Source organism: Colobus angolensis, unplaced genomic scaffold, assembly GCF_000951035.1.
Source record: "Colobus angolensis palliatus isolate OR3802 unplaced genomic scaffold, Cang.pa_1.0 Scaffold74, whole genome shotgun sequence".
Lineage (NCBI taxonomy): Eukaryota > Metazoa > Chordata > Mammalia > Primates > Cercopithecidae > Colobus > Colobus angolensis.
The window spans coordinates 161543-184762 of NW_012121154.1; the positions used below are offsets into that span (position 1 = coordinate 161543).

A 23220-nucleotide genomic window follows, 5' to 3' on the forward strand; every position below is an offset into this window, starting at 1 on the left:
GCCTGTAGTCCCAGCTACTCGGGAGGCTGAGGCAGGAGAATGGCGTGAACCTGGGAGGCGAGGCTTGCAGTGAGCTGAGATTGGGCCATGGCACTCTAGTCTGGGCGACAGAATGAGACTCTGTCTCAAATAATAAAAAAAAAAGACTCCAGAGAGCTAGCTAGCCCCTTCTACCACATGAGGATGCAGCAAAAAAGGGCTATCTATGAAGCAGAGAGCAAGCCCTCACCAGACACTGAATCTGCTGATATTGTAATCTTGGACATCTCAGCCTGTAACTGTAAGAAGTATATATAAACTACCCAATTTAATATATTTTGTTATAGTAGCCTGAATGGACTAAGACACATTCACAAACAATTTGTAATCTCTAGCCTCAGGGCAAAAAAATTTTGGGACAAGATGCAGTAGTGTTTTTTGGACCCCATACAAGAGGGGACAAGCCATCCTCAGCAGAGGAAGTCTGAGTCTCCTGAGATGCCAAAGGTGAGAGGAATTACCAGCAGCAGGTTAGAGACAACACTGAAGCCAGTTTGAACACCCCAACATGGGGAGCTCACTGAAAAGCCCCATGCGAAAGCAGCTCAGCAGCAATAGTTTATCCTGGAGGATAACTCAATTGACAAATTTTCTAGGCACACAAAACGTTCCTCTCAGTCTCCTCAGACAAAATCCAGAGGGATCAGAAACATATTGACAGTATAGATATATGTGTTTTAACCTTTGTATTTTCTATTTTGGCAAAAAAAATTTGTACTGAATTATAAACTATGCAAACAGTTAATAACAGGTTCAGTATTAAGTCATAATAGTTCATAAGAAAAGATTCTTCTCCATGAATTCATAATACAAACCAAGTAGATCCTACTTTAGGAAAGATTTATTTAAAAGAAGACACTAATAGCTCATCTCTCAGTACAGTTACCTCTCAGGGAATGTATCCCATTTTAGAATCCAAGACCTAACTTCCTAAAAAAAGTTAATGTGAATTCTTACATGTTGCCAGGGCCACCCAGATTCATAAGGCAATCCTGAAGTAAAACAAGGAAACTGGGAAGTCTCTTATTCACTTACCTATAAAACCAAATCAAGGTCCACCTGGTTGTCCTTTGAATCGGTCTTTGCTCTACCTAGAATTCATAGCACATCCAGCAATCCTGTAGAATCCTAGCCTAGAATGCCCCAGCTATCCATGACAGTGTACTGTCTCTTTAGACATTTATTCACTGGTTCCTATGGTGACTGCATAAACCAAAAATTATAAAAGAAGCACAATTTGTGGTACCTCTGCATTCCAGCTTTAAAAAGCTGGGGGAGGTGGCTGGAGATGATGATAGGACAAATAATCAAAGGGAAAAGTATTTCAAATACTTGGCAATAAAACATTTATCTATTTTACTGTTTGTTTTTCTGTTTTCTTGGTAAGAGAAAGTATTTGTTTTTCTCTTGTACTTTTTTTCTATTTTCATACTAAAAATAAGTGCTATTCAAATTATTGTTGCTTCATACATCCCTGTTTCATACAGAAGGACTGATTTAAATTATGACATTTAGGTTTATAATAAAGAATTAAATTTGGATGTTCCACAATTTAAATGATTCATCAGGTTAAAAGAATCAAATAATTGACTCTAAGGTAAACTACTTTGAGTAAAGCTAAGAGTGTCTTTTAAAAAATGAAGTCTACCAAGGAAAGGCACTATAGTGTTTTGACACCCAACAGCAGCTTTATAAATTACATCAGTGTCGTGATTTTGTTGTTGCAGTTTCTGTGGTTCTAGCAGTTCTTTAGAAAGTGATATGCATTGCTAATAGTCTTTTATATTTTTCATTACTTTAAACTTTCCAAAATTGTTCACTCATTTTATCCATTATAACTACCTCGTGAAGGCAGTATAGCAGACATTTGATTTTGACAAATTACAAAAAAGTGGCAGGGGAAAGAAGGAGTTAAGTCGTTTGTAGGAAAACATAATCATTTGAGTGTCCAGTTAGAATTGTAACCCAGATCTTTTCTTTAGACGTTTTTGCAACTTTGATTAATTTTCTCCTTTTTTTTTTTATTTATTGAGTTCATTTTTCTCAGATTTTAACAGACTTTCTCTTCTATTTTCCCAAGATAGACTGTTTTTTTTTTTTTTTTTTTTTTTCTTAAAACTTCACTGTTCTGGAAAGTAAAATATAGAATAATTTGGGGAGGAAGATTTGAACTGGAGAGCACTTTTGCTATTTTCACTAAATGAACAGGAAATTGTATTCTTGAATATTTTTCTCATTGTTTATCCAGTATTTTAAAAAAGAAAAAAATTGAGTTGCTTTTTACTAATCTAGAAGGGGGAAGTATGGATATTTTATGTGGCATGATTTTCATCTGTTGTACTTACTTAAAAAAAAAACACCTGTCTTTGTTTCAGTCTACGTATATTCATTACCCTTTTTTTAAAAAAAAACAGATAAATTAAGGCAGATAAGAGTTAAGCCATTTTCCCTAGAGTCACTATTTGTCATTGTTCTTACCCCTGACATATGGCATAGGGCCTCAGTTACAGCATACTATAAACAACATTGCTTTTATTCACATCCCACCACTTCTGCTTAGATAGGCATGTAAAAATGCAGTCAATTTTTAGACATGTAAATATTTTTTTTTAGTGTTCATATCTTAAGGTGTCTTAGAATACATTTAGTTAACTAACAGTATAAAATTTTACTTTGCTGTTAGACTGAATATTATAGTTTTGGACCATGTATCACTGGAAAGATATTTGAAGTTAAAGCTTCAAAAAGTGTTTTTTTTATTTTTCCTTATTATTTTGTGGCTATTGTTTTGCCCTTAATATTTCAGGACACCTGTCCTCAGCACCAGCTGAGTTCTGAAGGAGGTTTTCAGGGCAAAGCCTATGTTTATGTAGCTTGACTTAAGGAAGCCGAAAGTGGTAGACAATTTAAATTCCCCTAGTTTTAATGCTTCATGAACAAAACAGCAGTTCTTACTAGAATCTGTCCAAATAGCTTCTGGCATCAATCAGTAAGGATTCTGTATACCATAACAGCCATTAATTTTTCAGCCATGCTATGTTTACCTGTCCCAGAATGAAAGAGGCAAGCTGAGGTAATGGCCCCACCCACTAGAAAGAACAGTTTCCAAAAGTCTCCAGAGCCTGCCTAGTGGTTAGTTCTTTGTGATCCTATCCCTGCGTCTAAGCCCCATCCACATCCATCATCTTCAGAGTAGTGAAGGTAACCACTTTTCAGGTTGTCATTAGGCCAAGGAAACCCAAGATTGCAACGTTATTTGCATCACTTTGTTGCATGTTGACCTCATAGTTGGTTGGTTTTTCACTTTAGAGAATTTTGTGATATCTTTCTCCTACCTCTAAGAGACCAGGGTCCTGTGCAGCGTTCTATTCCCTAAAGCATCTCGCCTAAGTACATTACCTTAAACAGAATTTACAACCTCTGTAACATATGAGGCCTTTCATTCCCTAGTTTCTCTCTGTATGCCCAGCACTCACGCATTGCATTGCTCTTGAAACTTGCAACAATGACCCACCTGTAATTTCCTGCCAATGAATAATACCTTTTCATTCCTTTGCAGGAATTCCTTTGTTTTCTTCTTTTCTATTCTGGCTAACTCCTACCAAATATTCTAGACTCAGCTTAGATATCATTTCTACCAAGAAGCATTTCCAGAACCTTTTTTTTGACAAAAGAGGTTGTCTTTTGTCTCTGTCTCTCTCTTAAATTCAAAACAAAAGAGCTGTATAGAAATATAATTCCCCTATCATACAATTCAGTCATTTAAAGCATATCATTCAGTGGTGTTTAGAATATTCAGGGATATGGGCAACCACCACCACAGTCAGTTTTGAAGATTTTCAACAGAAACCTCGTATCCTTTAGCTCCCAGTCCCCTATGCCCCAGTCAACTTCCCAGCCCTGAACAAGTACTAATTTACTTTCAGTCTCCTATAGATTTCTCTATTCTGGATTTTGAATAGCATATGAATAGCATCATATAATTTGTGAAATTTTGTGACTGGTTTCTTTCACATAGCATAATATTTTCAAGGTTCTTCCAAGTTGTGGCATGCCTTACTGCATTTCTTTTATGGCTGAATAATATCCTTTATACAGATATATTGCATTTTGTTTATGCATTCATCTGTTGATAAACATTTGGGTTGTTTCCACCTTTTGGTTATTATATAAAATGCTGCTATAAACATTCGTGTATCAGTTTTTGTGTGAAGATATGTTTTCATTTCTCTTGGGTTTATACCTAGGAGTGAACTTGCTGGAATAAATAGTCACTTTACACTTAATTGGTTGAGGAACTGCTAAACTTTTCAAAGTAGGTGCACAATTTTGTATTCCTATCAGCTGTGCATGAGGACACCAATTTCTCTACATCCTCACAACACTTGTTATTATCTTTTTGATTCCAGCCATCCTACTAGGTACAAACTGTTCTCTCATAGTGGTTTATGTCTTTTAGATTTTTTTCCGCTTGTGTTTCTTCAGCATCCACACAGTGCTCCCCAGCATGTGATAGGTATTCTGATGTTGATTAGAGTGGATAGAATGGGTTAAAAAGCTGTCATTTATGTGTTTTTGGTTTTGTTTATGATTTTAGCAAGTGCCCAGCAGGTACTTGTGATGGATGTACATTCTATTTCCTGTGGGAGAGTGCTGAAGCTTGCCCTCTGTGCACGGAGCATGACTTCCATGAGATTGAGGGAGCCTGCAAGAGAGGATTTCAGGTAAGGCACAAACTCTCAAAGCAGAGCTTTGGCATTATAGTTGGTTAGTCTAGTATCACATCATAGAAACTAAGGTCCAGAAGTATGACAAAACCTTGTAGTTAACTTAATGTGACACTGGTAGGCATTTAAAATCAAGTTTGTTAGCTGAACTTTCAGACGCTAGGGTAGCTGCAGATGTGCACTGAGATTGAGGAAAATGAATCATGATAAGGGAGTCACAGGCTTTGAATATTTACCTGGATATATGGGAATGATATCATTAAACCAAGATGTGATTTATATAATGCAGGTATAGGTATAATTAAGACGGGGTAATATAACTGATTCACTATAAGAAGCGTGCCTAAACAGTAAAGCATATATACGTAAAATTAAGATCCTACTCTATAGCTTCTTGCATTCATATTTAAATATTTTTTATTTCCATTTTATATTTAATACATTATGAAAACTTTCCCTTCTCATTAAATATTTTTTTAAAAACATTTTTATTGATAAATATTTTTTATATAATTGGTATTTAATAATATCTTTGTTAGACATTTGAGAGAAAATTGAAAACAATCTTTTTATAAATAACTCTGTAGCAAACACCTTTGAAGGAAATTTGATTTTGTTAGTTTATTATTAGCAAGAGATTATTTGAATCCAAAAAGAATGGACATTTTTAAGTCTTGATACATATTACCAAATTACTTTGGTTATATCAGTTTTCACTTTCTCTTCATTTTCACTTTTACCAATAGTGTTTGAGAGAGCCTGCTTCACTGCAGTAACTTTGAGTAGTATCATATGGAAAAAAACAAAACAAAACTTAATCTGCTTCAAGACCACTTGTTTACCACCACTCCATACCCAGATTCCATTAAAATCATAATAAAGAAGCACAGAGGAAAATAAACCAACACTAATTCTGGAAACCTGAAGGGAGAGTGGGCAGCAGAGAATTAGAGAGGGGAAGCAGTTTTTCCCAGGAAGGTCTTGAAGAGCTTGCACTTAGCAGGATGAAGGGCAGGAACTTGAGAGGAATGAAATCAGGATGCTTGCACCCAATCCCATGCATTCCAAGTATTTGATAGCAGTTGCGTTCACCTCACCCCTAAGAAAAAACTGTACAGAACTATTCTCTAAGTTGGTGTTTTTCAAACTTTAATGACAGTAAACCTATATTAAGAATTATATTGTACATCAAACCCAGTACACACACACGAATTAGACACACAGAAATATGCCTAAAAGTGACATAAAGTTTCAAGGAACAATATTTATTTTATATTTTATGATAAAGTACAAGCACAGAGTTAATGTAAAGTATATTTTTATTAATAATTTAATGCATTATGCAAAAAATAAGCAGATAACACAAAAACAAAAATTAGGAAGTGTGTTATTTAATTTGTCAAATGTGCTTCCCTGTAGATGGCTTATTCTAGTCCAGAGCACACAGGATCAGTGCCGCTCACTCAGCTAGCACACTGCTGAGACAGTTTCTTTTTAATACTTTTAAGTAGGTCAAGGATAAAAATTCCAGATTCACAAAAATAGTTTCTTGTTAATCCTCTTAATAATGATAATGCTTTTTCTACTTCACAATAGAAATTCTTTTTTTACCTTTACTCTACAATTATGACAAACTGCTTATCTTATAATTGTTTTTTAGAGTAAATGAAAAACGAAGCTGCACTCTCTTTGGCTACCAAGTTTAATTCAAAGGTTTTTGAATGACTAAATGATCTTTTGTTCAAACATTCTTTAATGTTTCTCTCCTGGAAGGTAATGAATGATGAGAAAGTTAAGACAGTAAAATTGCAACAAGTTCTCTAATTTTATTTCATTCAAACTGTCTTCCTTGGTAAGGTCACTTCAGCATATGATAAGATTGTTGAGAATAGATAGTTGCTGGGTGATTATTTAGTATTTATTTTTGCCTTTAAAATGATACTTTTTGGATCACTTTGATGTGCTTGACATGTTGAAATTTATAACATCCCCCTATAGTTACATATTTAATTTGAGAAATACTGAAAGCAGTTAAATATATTCTTCTGTTATGCTTAGATACCAATTTTGTAAATATTTGTCTAAGGAGCTTAAGCTTCAGTTACGAAACTATGAATATTATTCCTGAGTTCATAGACCTTACTTAGTGTATTCCATTGCAACTATAAAAAATCGGTATGATACAGTAAGTGAGAATAGCCACCTCCAATCACGGAATAAAATATTTTAAAAAGTCAACTCCTCCGTGAGCTTCATACACAAATGACAGCTATTGCTGTTTTTTATTGTCAGTGAATATGTGTGGATTTCTTTGGATACCAAAGCTTCATAATAGAAGAAAAATAGTTATTGAGAAATATTGCAATGGGTATATTTAATTTTTTTAACCATCCCTCTGTGTTTCAGTCCTGTTTCCGACACCATCTTTACAATTTTTTACTTTATATTGATTGAGCATTCACTTTCCTAATTCTTTAGATATATCTAATACAGATGCATACGTTAAATTTATACAGGTCCTCCACATACAGCTGATATAAACAAAAAGAGCTGCATGACTTGTGATGAAAGTGCTCTTATCAAATGGGATCTGTGAAATCTATACCAGGTTCTAAGTGTGTATTAAGCGTTACTTACGTATGTCATGCAACACTAAAGATTTGAAGAGAAACTGTATTATTACTAAGGGGACTGTCTTAAAATTTGTCTTTGAATTTATTTTACCCTGCTCACAAAATATTTCTACATACTAGAATAATAATTTTTTCAGCTGCAATATCAGCCATTTTGTTTTCCAGTGATGTGTGGTTGAATGAATAAGGCTTTCTAATTAATAGTTACAGAATTGCTAAGATAATTTGCCAATAGCAAATTTGCAAAAAAAAAAAAATTGATTTTTTTCCCATGTCAGTATTTGAGGAGCTTATTGAAAAGTTAAGCATTCTGGGTTTGCAAGTAGTTTTTTAATTTTGAAGTTTTAAGATTTTGTTATAAGACTGCCATCAGACAGTAGAGCTTGCTATTTTCATTGGGTATTGCACATTTGATAAAACCATATCAAAGATGGTATAGTCTTTTTTCCTTGTTAGAATGCACTTCAAATAAAGTCAACATTTGCTCACGAATTTGTTTCTCTCTGTATTGTCATTATTGACACTTAGAGATATAGCAGATGAATTTGAACATGCCTCAGCATTTCCCATATTACCATTTTTATTAAAAATGTGACCTACTTAAAAAGAAATTTATTTGCACTAAGTTTAGGAAAAACGTTACAGCTATAATGTACAAACAAATCCAGTCACTAATATCCTTTCTAATAAACATGCTGAAATTTCCTATCCAAAACTTGAATCAGACTTTTCCTCAAAGTGAAGAAGAGTCTCCTGCCCCTTTCACTTCATGACTAACTGCAAAAATATTTGTGTATTTAAATCATGAAAATTAATATTATGATGTTATTCTTCTGTTAGAGTGTTGATAAAGTGACCATCGTACACCAGAAAGTTTAATGAGACACGTTAGAAGATTAGTGCCCGGTGTTATTTAATGTCGGTGGATAGAGTCACCATGCAGATTGCTACTGGTCAATGTATATGTTGAAATATATAAGGAACCATGCACTGTACTCTGATTTTCTGTTTTGATCTGCCTGTTTGATCTATCTATGTTTTAAAATTCCTGGTTGAGACCCAGTATATTAAGGCAGTTTGAAAAACATTGCCCTAAAGGAATTGCAGTCTATTTCGGGAGGATGAAAGTACTGGTGTGGGTAGTGATGACCCAAAATAATGCCCTCCTTATTTTGGCATGGGGAAGAAGGGTGTAGACTATGTGCCCGCTTACACCAGTTACCCAGCCATGGTACACCTATATGTCCTGGGTCTAGGGTCTGCTCTTCCACTCGGAAGACAGGCTTATTTGGAAAATGGGCTTACATGATGGGTGGTTGCAACCCATTTCTTAGAGTAAGCACCTAAACTTTCATTCAAAAACATGACTAAGATGTCTAAGAGCATCAAAATTGAAAAAAAAGAAAGCCCAGAAGGTATGTTCATATGGAGCCATTTTTATTCAACCTCCTTGGCATGCACTATACTATACTGTACCCTTCTGAGGTGGCAATCCATGTCTTTGTTTGGTTTTTGCATTTTCATTAATTAATTCCTTATTCATTCATGTATCTTTTTTCCTGTATTTCTGGAACCCAGAAGGTATGTCCATATAGAGCCATTTTTATTCAACCTCCTTGGCATGTACTGTACTCTACCCTTCTGAGGTGGCAATCCATGTCTTTATTTGGTTTTTGCATTTTCATTAATTAATTCCTTATTCATTCATGTATCTTTTTTCCTGTATTTCTGGAGCTTTTATTAAATGAAAGCTGAATAATCCTCTATGCCTACAGTAAGTAAAGGGTTAGCAAAACCCTTTCTTCTTTTATGTAAGAAATTGACCTGTGACAAATCTAGCTTTTACAGTTGAGTCTGAATCTCATTTCTCATGTCTTCTATGGTTTTATGGTTTGTTTTTTTTTTTTTAAAGGAAACCTTATATGTATGGAATGAACCTAAATGGTGCATTAAAGGAATTTCTTTGCCTGAGAAAAAGTTGGCAACCTGTGAAACAGTTGACTTTTGGCTGAAGGTGGGAGCCGGTGTGGGAGCTTTTACTGCTGTTTTGCTGGTGGCTCTGACCTGCTACTTCTGGAAAAAGAATCAAAAGTAAGTACCCTCTGAGATGATCACAAGAGAGCAAGAGAGCCTATTTTGTTGTGAAAATTCTAGACTTGATCATTATATCCAATAAATAGATTCTCTCAGAGACACAAGAATTTTCTCCTTGTGAAGAAATCATAGAAAAGGCCTTGAGAAAGCAAGCAGAGGAAACGATTGTTATTCTGACAGTAGAAAGATCATAGAACATTAGAGATCATTGAGTTAGAGGCATTTATTAGAAAACAAGGAAAACAAGAGGCTCCATGTTACTCAGGTATATTATAGCAGAGCTGAGATTTGGAAAGCAGATATTCTCTCAGTGTCTGCCTTTTTAAAAAATGACATAATGCTGTCTTCTTTGCCTTTTCTTTTAAAATTTCTTGTGGGAAGACATTTGCAAAAAAAAAAAAAAAAAGAAAGAAAAAAGAAAAAGACAGACTAAGTGTATAGGCAAATATCACATTTATTTACTCCAGGTCTTCAAGGATCTGGAATTGAATATTGAGCCTAATTCCTGAATGTATATTGATCTGTTATAGGACTTGAATCTTTTAGAATGATTTACACCTCAGGGGGACTGTGGAACTCCTATATTGTAATATCTAGGGACAACTGCAATATCTGGGGTGATAGTATAAAGGAATAAATAATATAGAAAGATGATAAAGACCAAATTACTTGCCTGTTTGATATTCTCATCTTTACAAACAAAATACTGGGAAAATCTTACAGTGAATTGGCTTCCAAATATTCACGTTAAGAAAATGCCTGCAGGCCTCAAAGTCCCCGCCCCCAAATTTTTTCATTATTGGACAATTCAATGTAAAGTGGTAGAATTAACTCTATTGAACTGGTTTCTGAAGTCCTGGGAAATATTTCTTTATAAATGGTAGATACATGATAACACATATATTGCTATGGTTATAGGCTAGGGAAATTCGTTGGTGGAGCAATTATACTCCAAGCCAATTTAATGAGCTGGTATAGGACCACCTAAAATAAGTATGTATTTATATTAACATAAATGGATATTTATTTGTTTATTTTATCACTATTTAGACTAGAATACAAATATTCCAAGTTAGTAATGACGACTAACTCAAAAGAGTGTGAACTCCCAGCTGCAGACAGTTGTGCTATCATGGAAGGAGAAGATAATGAAGAAGAAGTTGTATATTCCAATAAACAGTCACTACTAGGAAAACTCAAATCTTTGGCAACAAAGGTGAGAGTAGAATTTTAACCTGGTGTTACTGGGAATTTATAAAGTAGGGGGCATATTAACCTAATAGTAGCATTCACGCAAGCTGTTATTTTGCACGTTTATATCTCAGTGGATATTTATCAAACAGAAATACTCTTAGAAGCATGTGATATAAATACAATAATATTCACTGCAGCATTGTTTTTGTTGGTTGTCAAACATCATCAATAAGGAGTTAGATATTTTCATATGTCAAAGTGATAGAATACTATGCAACTCTACAGCTGTTAAAGACTGAGATATCTATGTGTACTGATAAATCAGTAGGTCCAATATAGAGTGAAAACAAATGGACTATAATATTTATATCAAATATACATTTGTGTTTGTATTTGCAGAGCAAAAGCTGCCTTTTGGGAGTGGTGAACTAATGAGAGTATTTAGTCTTTGAAAACAATACATTTTTGTGATATTGGAATATTCACAAAGATACTATTTTATAATTTAAAAATGGGGCTAATAAAAGATATTACATTCATTCATACTGTTCCTTTTTTATGGTGAGATTGTTTTACATAAAGAAAATAAAAGTTATATAAATTATTGAGGTATATGAGGTAACATATTATTGGCTTTGGATTTTGGAACAACTACCATATCCAAACATAACATGAAACCATAAATTGTTTGAAAAGACATTTTGTTTGACGTTTTTCACCATTGACTTAAAAGATGAGAAATTATCAGCTTACTTAAGATTAAAAAAGAATGAAATAGAAGAAAGAAGATGACTTTCGAATTATTTACAACAGGATAGACAAGAGACAAAATTTACATTTATAAAGAGTAATAATAAATGTAAATCCACCTCGGGTGGATCACGAGGTCAGGAGATCGAGACCATCCTGGCGAATATGGTGAAACCCCATCTCTACTAAAAATACAAAAAACTAGCCGGGCGAGGTGGTGGGCACCTGTAGTCCCAGCTACTCGGGAGGCTGAGGCAGGAGAATGGCGTAAAACCCGGGAGGTGGAGCTTGCAGTGAGCTGAGATCCGGCCACTGCACTCCAGCCCGGGCGACAGAGCGAGACTCCGTCTCAAAAAAAAAAAAAAAAAAAAGAGTATATAGTAACCATTTCCTTGTACTCTCCTAATTTAGGCACATAAATATAGAGAATTATTTAAGAGTAAAATGAATAAACCATCTTTCCCTTCTACTAATGGTTAATTTTTCCTTTTATTAATATGAAGATGTAAGGAGGGTACTATTGCCATAAAATAACAAGAATATAGTGATTATTAAGAACAGAGATCTTTACCCTACTTGCAAGCTAACAAATGAGTCTGCTACAGTTTCATGGACAGTTTAGAAGACATGAGACTCCTGTCAGAGATGAAGGACAGTTTTATATTCACAGAGTAGTGCTAGCAGAGTAATAACCTTTATACCAGCTCCCAAAGCTACAAGTAGCCCACAAGGCTGTGTTCCCACAGCGCTAATTGCAGAGGAAATGAAATCACTTGGTTGCATTACAGGAAAGGGACTCTAGGCCTTAGGAACCTAAATGTTCATAATGAACAGTAAACATATCCATCCTTTGCCTCAAAGGGGGCTATTGTCTTTATTGTGTTGGACAGGTAGCATACCTGTCCATTGCTCCGAAGGGAGACACTATTTCCAAGACTGTAAGCAAGCCTACCCTTTGCTCAGGAAGAAGACAATATATGTTTATATTCCAAGGCAATTTCCTATACAAAGATTCTTGAAAAGATAGTCTAGAACAAAGGGTAATCAGTTTCTCACTTTTAAGATGTACAGAAATGAAAGAGTACCATGGAGAATTGTCTCCAACAGCATCCAAACTTTTATACCATGCTGGTTTCTGATGAATTTTCCCTTTAGTTTCCCACTCCATGCATCATTCTGATTAATATGACTGACTGAGGCTGGGATTAAATTTGATCAATTTGCTTTATACAGCATTTAAATAAAGCTACTACCAATAGGACACCAAGCAGAGGTCCTTACCAAGATGAGGCCAATCTGTATTGTTAATCTCAACCCTGCCCTCAGGGTCCCAGACTCAACTAGCCGAACAAATGCTATGAGCCATTAGGGTTGACCTTAAGAAAGCTAGGTAGCTTTCCTGTGTTGACCTTTCCACTGGCACTCAGGTATTTCCTCCATAAGATTCAGACAAAAAGGGGACAAGGAAATTTTCAAAATCTTAACAGAGACCCAATATACAGAAGTCCTCCCTTATTTGCAGTTTCACTTTTCATGGCCTTATTTTTGTGTTTTTAGTTACCCACAGTCAACTGTGGTCTGAAAACATTACATGGAGAATTCCAGAAGTAAACAATAAGTTTTAAATTGTGTGCTGTTCTGAGTAGTATGATGAAATCTCCTACTGTACTGCTTCATCCCACCCTGGAAGTAAATCATCCCTTTGTCTAGCATTTCTTTGCCGTATACACTACCTGCTTGTTAGTTACTTAGTTGTAATCTTGATTATTAGATTGGATAAAAAAACCCAGTATTATAGGGTCTGATACTATACTTGGTTTCAGACATCCACTGGAGGCAGGGGGAGTTGGAATGTATCCCCTGGAAATAGGGTGGGAGTACTGTGTCTCCAATTTTTGTCACACACTTGGTGAGCAGTAAACTCAATCAAGTGGTTACTATCCTTTTGATCTAGGATCATGGCAATCCAACAAGACAATCCAGATATATTAATCCAGGTACTACAGGATATATTAGTGATTGCGCAGAGACTTTGTCTTGGTTCTCAAGGAGAAAGTATAGGGTAATTATATTGTGAATAACAATGTATAGACAGTGAGTTGATGTTGACCTGAATGCCTTTAATAGCTGAGGTGGTGTAATTGATTACTTCAAGCTAAGGTCAGAGGCAAATTTTATATCACCTTTTCTAACATCCCTAACAGTAGGGGTATTTCCCTAAACAGTTGAATATCTCTTATGACTAGTCCTAAGGTGCAAGTTACCATGTTTTTAGCGAGGAAGCATGTTAGTGTCTGACTTCTACACAAGAAGTACAGTCCTGGAGGTACACATGGTGCCTCTGGAAAGAAAGTGTTATTCACAGTTGTTGGGTACATTAAGTGGGACCTACATTGTGCAGGCAGCACAGGTTGACTGTGCCTGTAAGTGGCTTCTCTGCTGGCTAGCAAGTCTTAAGGTCTCCAATTCACATCATATAGTGATGTCTCCTTCTTGTCTTCAGGGAGACTGCTTGAGGGAAGTCAGTTCAACTTTTCCTGTTTGTCCACACTGCAAACTAGTGACTTTTGTTCACCTAATGAAATGACTAAATAATGGCTATGGGAATGAGATGTTGGTGTTACTCTGGGGCAGGGGCTGAGGCTATTTCCTGCTGTTTCAGATACATTTCTCAGTTAGTTTAAGGGGAATGGCAAATGAATTGTGATGAGAGCATGTGGTGGGTATGGCAGACCCAGCAGTGAGTTAAATTAAAGGCTCTTGCCATGATTTGAGAGAGCCACATCAGAGCATTTTTCTTCATAGAAAGGTGACAGGGTGACCCTGAAATTCATATTAATGTCCCTTAATTCTTCATACTTCTCAGGATCTAAGCTGTCTCCTCCATTATCAGACTGTGTTATTGTCTGTCCATTGCTAAAAAACCAGCTTGTCCCATTTCAGTAACTATAATTTCACCTTATTTACCCATATCTATCCAGAACATTCATGTGCAAGAGGGACAAAGGCATTTTATAAAAACATATGGAGACTCAGTGTGCACCCCTCCTTTGTCCATGTGGGCCATGGTAGGGGGACTTGGGGGCAGTGTACTCAACAAGTGGTCATTATCCCTTTCATCTATAATCATGACAGCCAACAAAACAGCAATACAGGTGGTTAAACCAGAATTATATTTGAATCTCCTAGACCCCTTTCTGGGTGGGCTATCACTAGAAGTTGTACCCAGAAAGCCTCAGGGTTACTGTTGGAGTAAATAACACATCATGCCCTAGATTGGTGAGGCAGAATCCAGGATGTTCAGATAAGTGTAAATAACCTTATGTAGCAGGTGTAGATGTGTGTCTGTTTGTGTGTATGTATGTGTATATGTGTTCTTCCTGATCATTTTCCATGAAGTGGCCGAAAGAAGATGATCCCTTTCCATGGGGAGCCATATTTGATGACCAAACTGCTATATTAAAATGTGTGGATCAGGAAGAGGTGAGGGAGATAGTCAGAAATCTTTTTGAGTCACTTTCTGAGAAGGTCTTACAATGCTCAATAATACCATATGCTTTTGGACAGTAGGAAATGTGGAAGGTCCACTGAATACCTCTACTCTCAACTAATTTATGGGTAGCTTTTGTGATAAAAAGTGCTCTATTGTCAGACTGCAAATGGTCTTTAAAGCTACTAACTTTATACTGATTTGTTTCCAGGTTCACAATGTATGGGTAGAGTTAGCTGATCAGACTAGAATAGCAACACCGTACCCTGAACAGGTGTAAATAGTGGTGAGGCACCACCAATAGCCCAAAGAGGTGGTCAAAGGTATGTTGTAATCAATTTGCCAGGGAAGAACTGGTCAACTTTTTGCATGAGTCCCAAGTTTGGCATCTGTGGTAACCTCTGTATCAGAAAAATAGAATCATTTCCCTTGTGTCTAGCCTATGATGGCAGATGCTTTGCCATGTTGGGTGAGATGATGGATCCATGTACCCATTTGTGACAGTCTGTCTTGTGTAGTCTCTATCAGGAGCTTGATTCAATTTCATCTTTTCATAGGAAGGATCCTTACTTGGGTGTCTACATGAGTGACACATATTTTAATCTAAAACTAAGATCTATTTTAGTGGTGTCCAAAAAGGGTAACCTTGAAATGCCAGTCTTTAGTTTTCTAAGTGGCAGACAAAACAGCTAGCCATTGGCAATAGCTTGAGTCAGTAAAAATATAATGAAGTTTATCAAGGGAGGTAATGTGTAGGTCTTGATAATGCCTTTGAGTGCTGTCCACTGAGCTGAGCAATCTTGTCGGTTTTCAGTTATTCATAGATGGTTGAATATCTGTAGCAGCCAGTGGATACCATTGGGCTTCAGCTCAACCAAATCATCAGTGAACCAGGCCCAACATGTAGTAGAACCTCAATAAATCAAGGTCCCATTGAGTCAGTGGTTTTGTTTTGAGCAGTGGAGTAGGGGATAAAGTTCCCCCCAAAGGGTATGCTGCCACATTTTCATGTGAGACCTACATGCCACTGGGGCCAGACCAACTGCATTCTTGAATATATGCCATTTGTATTTGACAAGGCTTATTCAGCCTTTTCCACCTTGTTGAGCGACCATAAATGGAACTGTCAAGCTGTAGAGTTGCAAGATCTTCATGGGAATGACATTTAGCTTTGACTAGCTCAGTGACCAACTAATGGCTATAGGTGGTAGCCATATCGAGAGGTAGTGAGTCTAAAGCCTCAAAGGGTGCCTCTGTCTCCTTTTGCCAGGGTCTCCAGTTGGCAAAATCATTACTTATAGAGAATCATGTCACAAAGTTTTCATTATGATTGTAAGGGCATAAAGGTAAAGAGTGTGCCCCACCTTTCTGGACAGCTTTTAATATAGCCTGTTAGTTTGGGTACAATTCAAAGGATACTATTTTGTAGGCTAGCTGATATAAAAGAGCAAGTAGAATACTCAAGTGAGGCCCAACACTGTCCCAATAGCAGAGTCAAGTAAAGCGCTGGGCTGTTTTTCCTTAACCGCTGGGTAGATTTAGCATTGTAAATCTGCTTACATAGTTCCAATGAACTTTACTTAGGTAGCAGGTCCCTGGATGTTCTGGGGGTTTATGAACCACTTCTGCTAGTAGAAGTGTGATAATTCAAGCAGGGCTGTTGATATGGAGACTTCTGACTTGACACCAACAGGACCTAATTTATATAGTGACTGTTTTGGGCATCGGACGGTAGAGGGTTTAACTCGTGTGAAACCTTTACTCACCGTTTGTTGCAAATGACAGAGTTGAGAACTCCTGGGATATCCTACTGCCTACTGGCCCTTCTCTACATGTGACTGTTCTTGGTCAGGGGATCTCCTTTAGCATGTATGAGATGGGGAAGTACAAGCATATAACATCAAGTTCTGTATATTCAGATGTAGAAGTAACAACAACACTATCTTGAATGGACACATAGAACCCCTCCAAAGGTCACATTATTTTCCCTTTTCTACTCTAAACCTTGCTCAAACCCCATTATTTGTATGTTCCTCTTTTCTCACAGGAGAGTAGGTATGATGGTGACTTGAGTGCCTGCAACCAACAGAGTGGTAAATGTTTAAGAAACCCTCTCCAAGTTTTCCTAGCAGATTCAGATGAGTGTGTATCGTCCAGTCCCTCTTGGTAACAGGAAAACTTTAGTCTCCTTTCTAATTATCTTTTTTCTTGAAGCAGCTGAAGTTGGGGTAGTTTGGGAGGGAGGCGTTAAGACTGAAGAGAAAGAGAATCTTTGACAGTAGACAAGATGTTTGCATTCACTTTTATTTTTTGACCAGCATATCAACTGCTAATGATCCAGCCAACTTCCAATGTTTTTGGTCTACCCAAAGGCCTATGTTGAACAGCAAGGTTCTGTTTATCAACATCATTTATTTGAGATTTGGGGACCCTTTTACTTAGAGGCCACAGTCATATTGCTTTTTCTCTGAGGCTGCAGGTTTTATGTCCTTTTGTTGATTTGTACTTGACTTGCATATTGGAGACATGTTTAAAGAATCTATCTTAATCCAGAGTATTTCTTGCTATTGTTAATAATGTTTAATTTAATTCCTGATTTTAACATAAAAGTAGGGGAAATTTCAAGGTAGACCTTACCATACTAATTTATGTAGAGTCCTTTGGGTCAGTTTCTCATTCTCTAGTGAACTTCTTCTGCATTATAAACCCAATCTGTGACAATAAGAGTCCAAATATGAGTCAATGTTTCACTAAGTTTTCCTATGGGAATTAGTCTCAGGGAAAGCTCTCTGTATTGCAGTCAGGACCCCACTTCAAAATCTCTGAGACCTTTTTACTGTCATCTATGAATAGATCTAAAATTGGCGTGATAGATTGCAAGAGGTGTTGAGCCCAAAAATGACCCCGCTGCTTGTCATTCTGAATTGCTTACTGAACAGTCATTGAGTCCTGCCAAATCATCTTTAAAGTGAGTCAGTCAAAATTTTCATAATCTCTCAGGTTTCTTCCCATAAGTGATTTCCATTTTTCCCTTTCAGCATATCTCTGTAATTTTTGTCTAAAAGAGGGTGAAACCTCCTTTGCCTACCAGGATGAATTTTAGTTGTACGGTCATCCAGGATTGGTTCCAGGGCCCCTGAGTACACCAAAATTCAAGCATACTTAAATCCTGCAGTCAGCTCTGCAGAACCTGCCTATGTGAAAAGTCAGCTCTCTATTTAGGTGGCTTTCACCTCCTACAAATACTGTATTTTCAGTCTACGTTCAGTTTTGTAAAATCTGCCGATAAGTAGGCCTGTGCAGTTCAAACTTGTGGTGTTCAAAGGTCAACTGTAGTTCTTACCATGGGCACACCTAAGGCTGATTGCCTGGTGAATGAGGAAGCATCCAGGGCACTGTTGAGGCAGCTGACCTGTGAATTCTTTAACCCATTTCCCAGTCAGTACTCAACCAGCAGTCACCTCCCCAATTAGAGTATAAAAAAGTTTTCTTCCCTGAGAAGATTCAGTGTAGTGTATTTTGTTTTGAATAGCAATTTTAGTTAGCATAATGATTTTTTTACTTTAAAAATGAAATTTTGAAATAGTACAGAAAAGTTGAAAGAATCATACAGTGGTATAGTCATATACCCACCACCCAAATTTTATTATATTTGTATTCTGTACATATCTGCCCCTCCATCCTTTCATAACCCATATTCTTTTCTGTTGTTTGGTTTCAAAGTAATTGCAGACTTCAATACACTTCACCCCAAAACACCTCAGGGAACATATTGTTGATAATAATTCAATACTTTAAGTGAAATGCACACATTACAAATATACAATTTAATGAATTTTGAGAAATGAATATACATCTATAACCCCCAATTTCTATCAAGCTATAGAACACTAGTTCACCCCTGAGAGTAATATGTCTTTTTGCATGCAGTCAATCCCTCATCTCCCAAAGGAAACTACTGTAATGATCTTTTTAAACCATAGGTTAGTGTTATCTGTTACAGAACTTCATGTAAGTGTAATCACACAGTATCTGTAGTATTTTGTGTACATTTTATTTTACTCAGAAAGATGTTTTTGAGATTCATTCACCTCGTGTTAACAGAAGGAGATTCCTTTTTACTCCAGAGTAGTATTCGATTGTGTAGATATACCAAAATTTGTTTATCCAGTCTGTTGATTGATGCCTGTGCTATTTCCAGTGTTTCACAATGAATTAAGCTGCTATAAATATCATTGCACATATCTTATTGTGTGTCTATTTTTAAGAAGTTTGTTATGCATGATTTCGGAGAGCAAAACATGTTTATGTTCATTAACTATTATGTCATGTAGGGTTTGCTTTATCTTAGATATACTCATTCATGTTCTAAAGGCCATACCTTATTTGATATTTCCCTAGCACTGCACTGCAATTCTCGGGTTTATGTATAGATTTATTTTTCTTGACTTTTCTCAGCAATTAAAACTAAATCAATTTTTATGTGTTTCTTTTATATATTTCACTACTATTTATGGGACATTGTAAGACACTTTGCCAAGTTTGGGGGTTATGTCAAATTAGACACAATTTCTCAACTCAGACACCATCTAGAATGTTAGGGGAGGACACATATCTCACACACACACACACACACACACACACACACACACACACACAGCCCTACCTCTCACACGATCATCCAGTATGTCAAGAACAAAAGTAAGATCTCTTGCAGCATAGGGGAGAAGGGAGTGCAGTAGGGTAGATAGTGACAAGGTGAGGAAAACCTTCTGGGGGAAGTTGGCTGTGGAGTAGATTCTTGGGTTTAGAGCTGAAAAAGATAATCCTGTTTGGAACCTTGATCTAATACATGAGTAAACTGAGACCTAGAGAGGTTCACTTACTTGTCCGGGGGACGGGGGAGTCAGATAGGAATTAGAAGCCATGTCTCCCAAGTTCCAATCCAGTGTTTTTCCTTCTCCAATGTGGTATTTCAATACATTTTTATAATCATTGATTGACAACCTACCAAGTGGTAAGACTTGGGTCATATCTTGGGAATTAAAAAATGAATGAGATACACAGTTCCTGCCATTAGGAAGTCCCAGTCAGTTAGTGTCACTACCTACCTAATTATATACACATGCGTATGTGTAGATATCCCACCAATTGTGCAATAGGAGCACAATTCCATGCGAATGCAGAGGACATGGCTATTAAAGCCCTATTATCTCAACATGATTTTATAAAGGGTTTTCAGTGTTTTACATTACATATTACCTCGAAGATAACCAACAGGTCTCTCCCTTCCCTCCCCACAACACGATGTTGAATCAAATTTTCTCAAGCTAAGGCTGCAGAAATTTCATGTTTTCTTTTGAGTTTATGGCTGATACCCTAGAGCTCTTTCCTTTAGTATCCTATGAGCTCCTTGAGGGAAGACATTTTGCTGTACTCATTTTTGTATCCCTCAGGTCTAGTCGTGATCCTGCAACAGAGATGGTGCTTAATAAATATTTCAACTGCTAATCGTTATTCTAAAAAATTGTTAAGGCTGTTAAACGTGAGACCTCAGGCCAGTTCTTGCAGAGCCAGTCAGCAGGAGAACCAAGGAGATCCACAGTCTGCTCTTCTAGAGGCTTGTCAGCTCAGCAGAGGCAGGGAAAAAGTGATATGTTGGTGTGTATACTATGATGTTTTTCTGTAACCCTGTCCCTGTAGCCCTAAAGCTCTTGGATTTATCCACCCAAATGAAAGCAAACACAAAAGCAAACTTATCCTTCCTGACAGCTTGTCGACTTCCTATTATCTTCTCATGTCACTATTCTACTTTAGACATACATCTATTTGCATATGAGACTGATTGGCCTCTTATTTCATTTATTTAAAAAATAATCGTAGTTCTCTTCATTTTTACTCTCTTTATTAGCATAGTCTCCCTATCCCATTCCAGCAGCCTTCAGAAAGCTTTCTCTAACAATTAATAGGTTGGAAGAAGCCTGGGCAGTATGGCAAAACGTCGTCTCTACAAAGAAATATAAAAATTTGTCAGGTGGTCGGGCACAGTGGCTCATGCCTGTAATCACAGCACTTTGGGAGGCCAAGGCGGTAGATCACGAGGACAGGAGTTCGAGACCAGCCTGGCCAACATAGTGAAACCCCATCTCTACTAAAAATACAAAAAATTAGCTGGGCGTGGTGGCTGGCGCCTATAATCCCAGCTACTCAGGAGGCTGAGGCAGGATAATTGGTTGAACCTGGGAGGCAGAGGTTACAGTGAGCCAAGATCATGCCATTATACTCCAGCCTGGGCAACAAGAATGAAACTCCAACTCAAAAAAAAAAAAAAAAAGAAAAAAAAGCCATGCTTGCTTGAGCCTGGGAGGCAGATGTGGCAGTGAGCTGAGATTGCACTGCTCTACTCCAGTTTAGGCGACATAGAGAGAGACCCTGTCTCAAAAATACAATAAAAGGTTGGAAGAAATCCCACCTTCTCTTTCTCCTTTCCACATTAAAGAAAACAAATTTATTTTAATAGTCTATATTTTGAATGTTTTATATAATGCCAGCAATGATACATTTGAGTGAAATTTTTGACCTATTATCAAAGATGACTTGTTTAATATCTTTGATAGACATCCAGCTAAAAAAATTTCCTAAAACATATTAGTGAACTCAACTGATCTAATGTCTTATTGGCATTCTCCTTATTTATTTCTGCTGTCCTTTTTCTTATTATTCAGCCTATATTATCTTGAAAACATTTAGTTTGTCAGTTCTGTTTTGCCCACAATTAGCATGGCTGGGTCACTGATTTCAGCACTCAGGTCAGGTATGCCCTCAGGAAGGGTCTCAGTGGTTTCTTTGCAGGGATCACAGCTACATCTTTTGGTATCTATTGCAATCAAGGGTTTGCTTCTATTTTGAATTTGTCTGTCTTATCTCTTGGCCATCAAAAGGGCCCTTCAGGGTAGGCATGCTACTTGTTTTGTATCTGTCACCCAATTTTAACTGTAAAATCCTAATCACAAGTGGCAGCTAGATAGATTAAAATGATTTCTGGAACTTTCCTTCAGGACATATAAGATCCTAAAATCTTACAAGAATTGCAGTGAGTTGATTTTGTCTTTAATATCTTTTCTTAGGAAAAAGAAGACCATTTTGAATCTGTTCAACTGAAAACCTCAAGATCCCCAAATATATGAAGAGACAGTGCTGTAGCCTTGAGACTAATGAACAAAGAAACCTGCTCTAGTTTTACAGGACCATACTTTAGGGTCTGTCCTCATACCTGTCACATTGGTGATTTCACAGAGGAGGGCCATGCCGCTGAAAAGGGAAGGAGATTGAAACATTTGATTGCCTTATCACATGGTCAAGTACCTTGCCAAATAAAAGAAAGCAAATGATTTGGGTCTCAACTGAAGATGAAGCTCAACTCAGGAAGAGATTTATCTGTATATACACGTAACTGAAAACCAAGTTTAAGCCCACCAATGCACTGCTGATGCATGCCATATAATTAATGGGTAACTTTTATTCTTTACAATATCTACATAACAAGTGTGATTTGGAGGGCACATGTGAGCATATGCATTATGATGCAATTTATGTTTTTTCTTTGTTTATATTTTGGGGAAAATTAAAATTTTTTTAAGGTGTATTTTTCCCATTATTTATTTTCCTGACCTTAAAATAGCTTTTCTACTAAAAATCGTGAGCAATGAAGACAATAAATTTTTCATTTTTCCATAGGGTATCTTCTCTTGATTTAAATTTCAGGAAGAGTTAGCATATGCTTGGGTTATCTAGATTTATAATTGCCTTTGAAATTCCATCCTTGTTGGAACTGGTAAGAAGGGCTTGACTGAAAGTTTGAAGGAAACTAAAAAACAAAAAAGTAAGAAAGGTAATGAGAAGCCCTAATTCTCTGTTAATGCAAATTAGCTGCTAGTATTGTAGAAGTCAAATAACTTAAAACAGTTTATGTAGTGCTCAAAGTATAATTAAAGTAAATAGGAAAGCTTGTCAATCAAATCACTGGCAAAATCATGAAGAAGAAAGTGAGATGGTTTGTCTTAAGTACAGATGACTGTATGAAATACTGGGGTAATTTCATGGTCTCCAGAAAATGTCAGTGGGACTTTTGCTCTATGTCAAGCACCAGAGGTTATATGGTTATTTTTCTGCTGTAAGACTTTGAGGATGATGACTTTCTTAGAAACTTAAAAATTAATCCAATAAGGCAGGAATTCAGTTTTGAAAAATTACATACAATTGTATTCATAATAAGAATGTGGTTTTCCATAAG

The 23220-nt window shown here is 36.6% G+C and overlaps 1 protein-coding gene across 2 annotated transcripts in view; it reads left to right on the plus strand.

Annotated features, from left to right (window-relative positions):
- KIAA1324L (KIAA1324-like ortholog) overlaps positions 1 to 22663 on the plus strand; it is a 182232-nt gene extending 159569 nt beyond the window's left edge. For both annotated transcript variants that reach the window (XM_011927674.1, XM_011927675.1), the window contains 4 exons: positions 4637 to 4763; positions 9312 to 9490; positions 10544 to 10709; positions 22055 to 22663. In XM_011927674.1, coding sequence (XP_011783064.1) covers positions 4637 to 4763; positions 9312 to 9490; positions 10544 to 10709; positions 22055 to 22114 — 532 coding nt within the window. In that variant the 3' untranslated portion in view covers positions 22115 to 22663. The remainder of the gene's footprint in view (positions 1 to 4636; positions 4764 to 9311; positions 9491 to 10543; positions 10710 to 22054) is intronic.
- Positions 22664 to 23220: the final 557 nt, after the last annotated feature.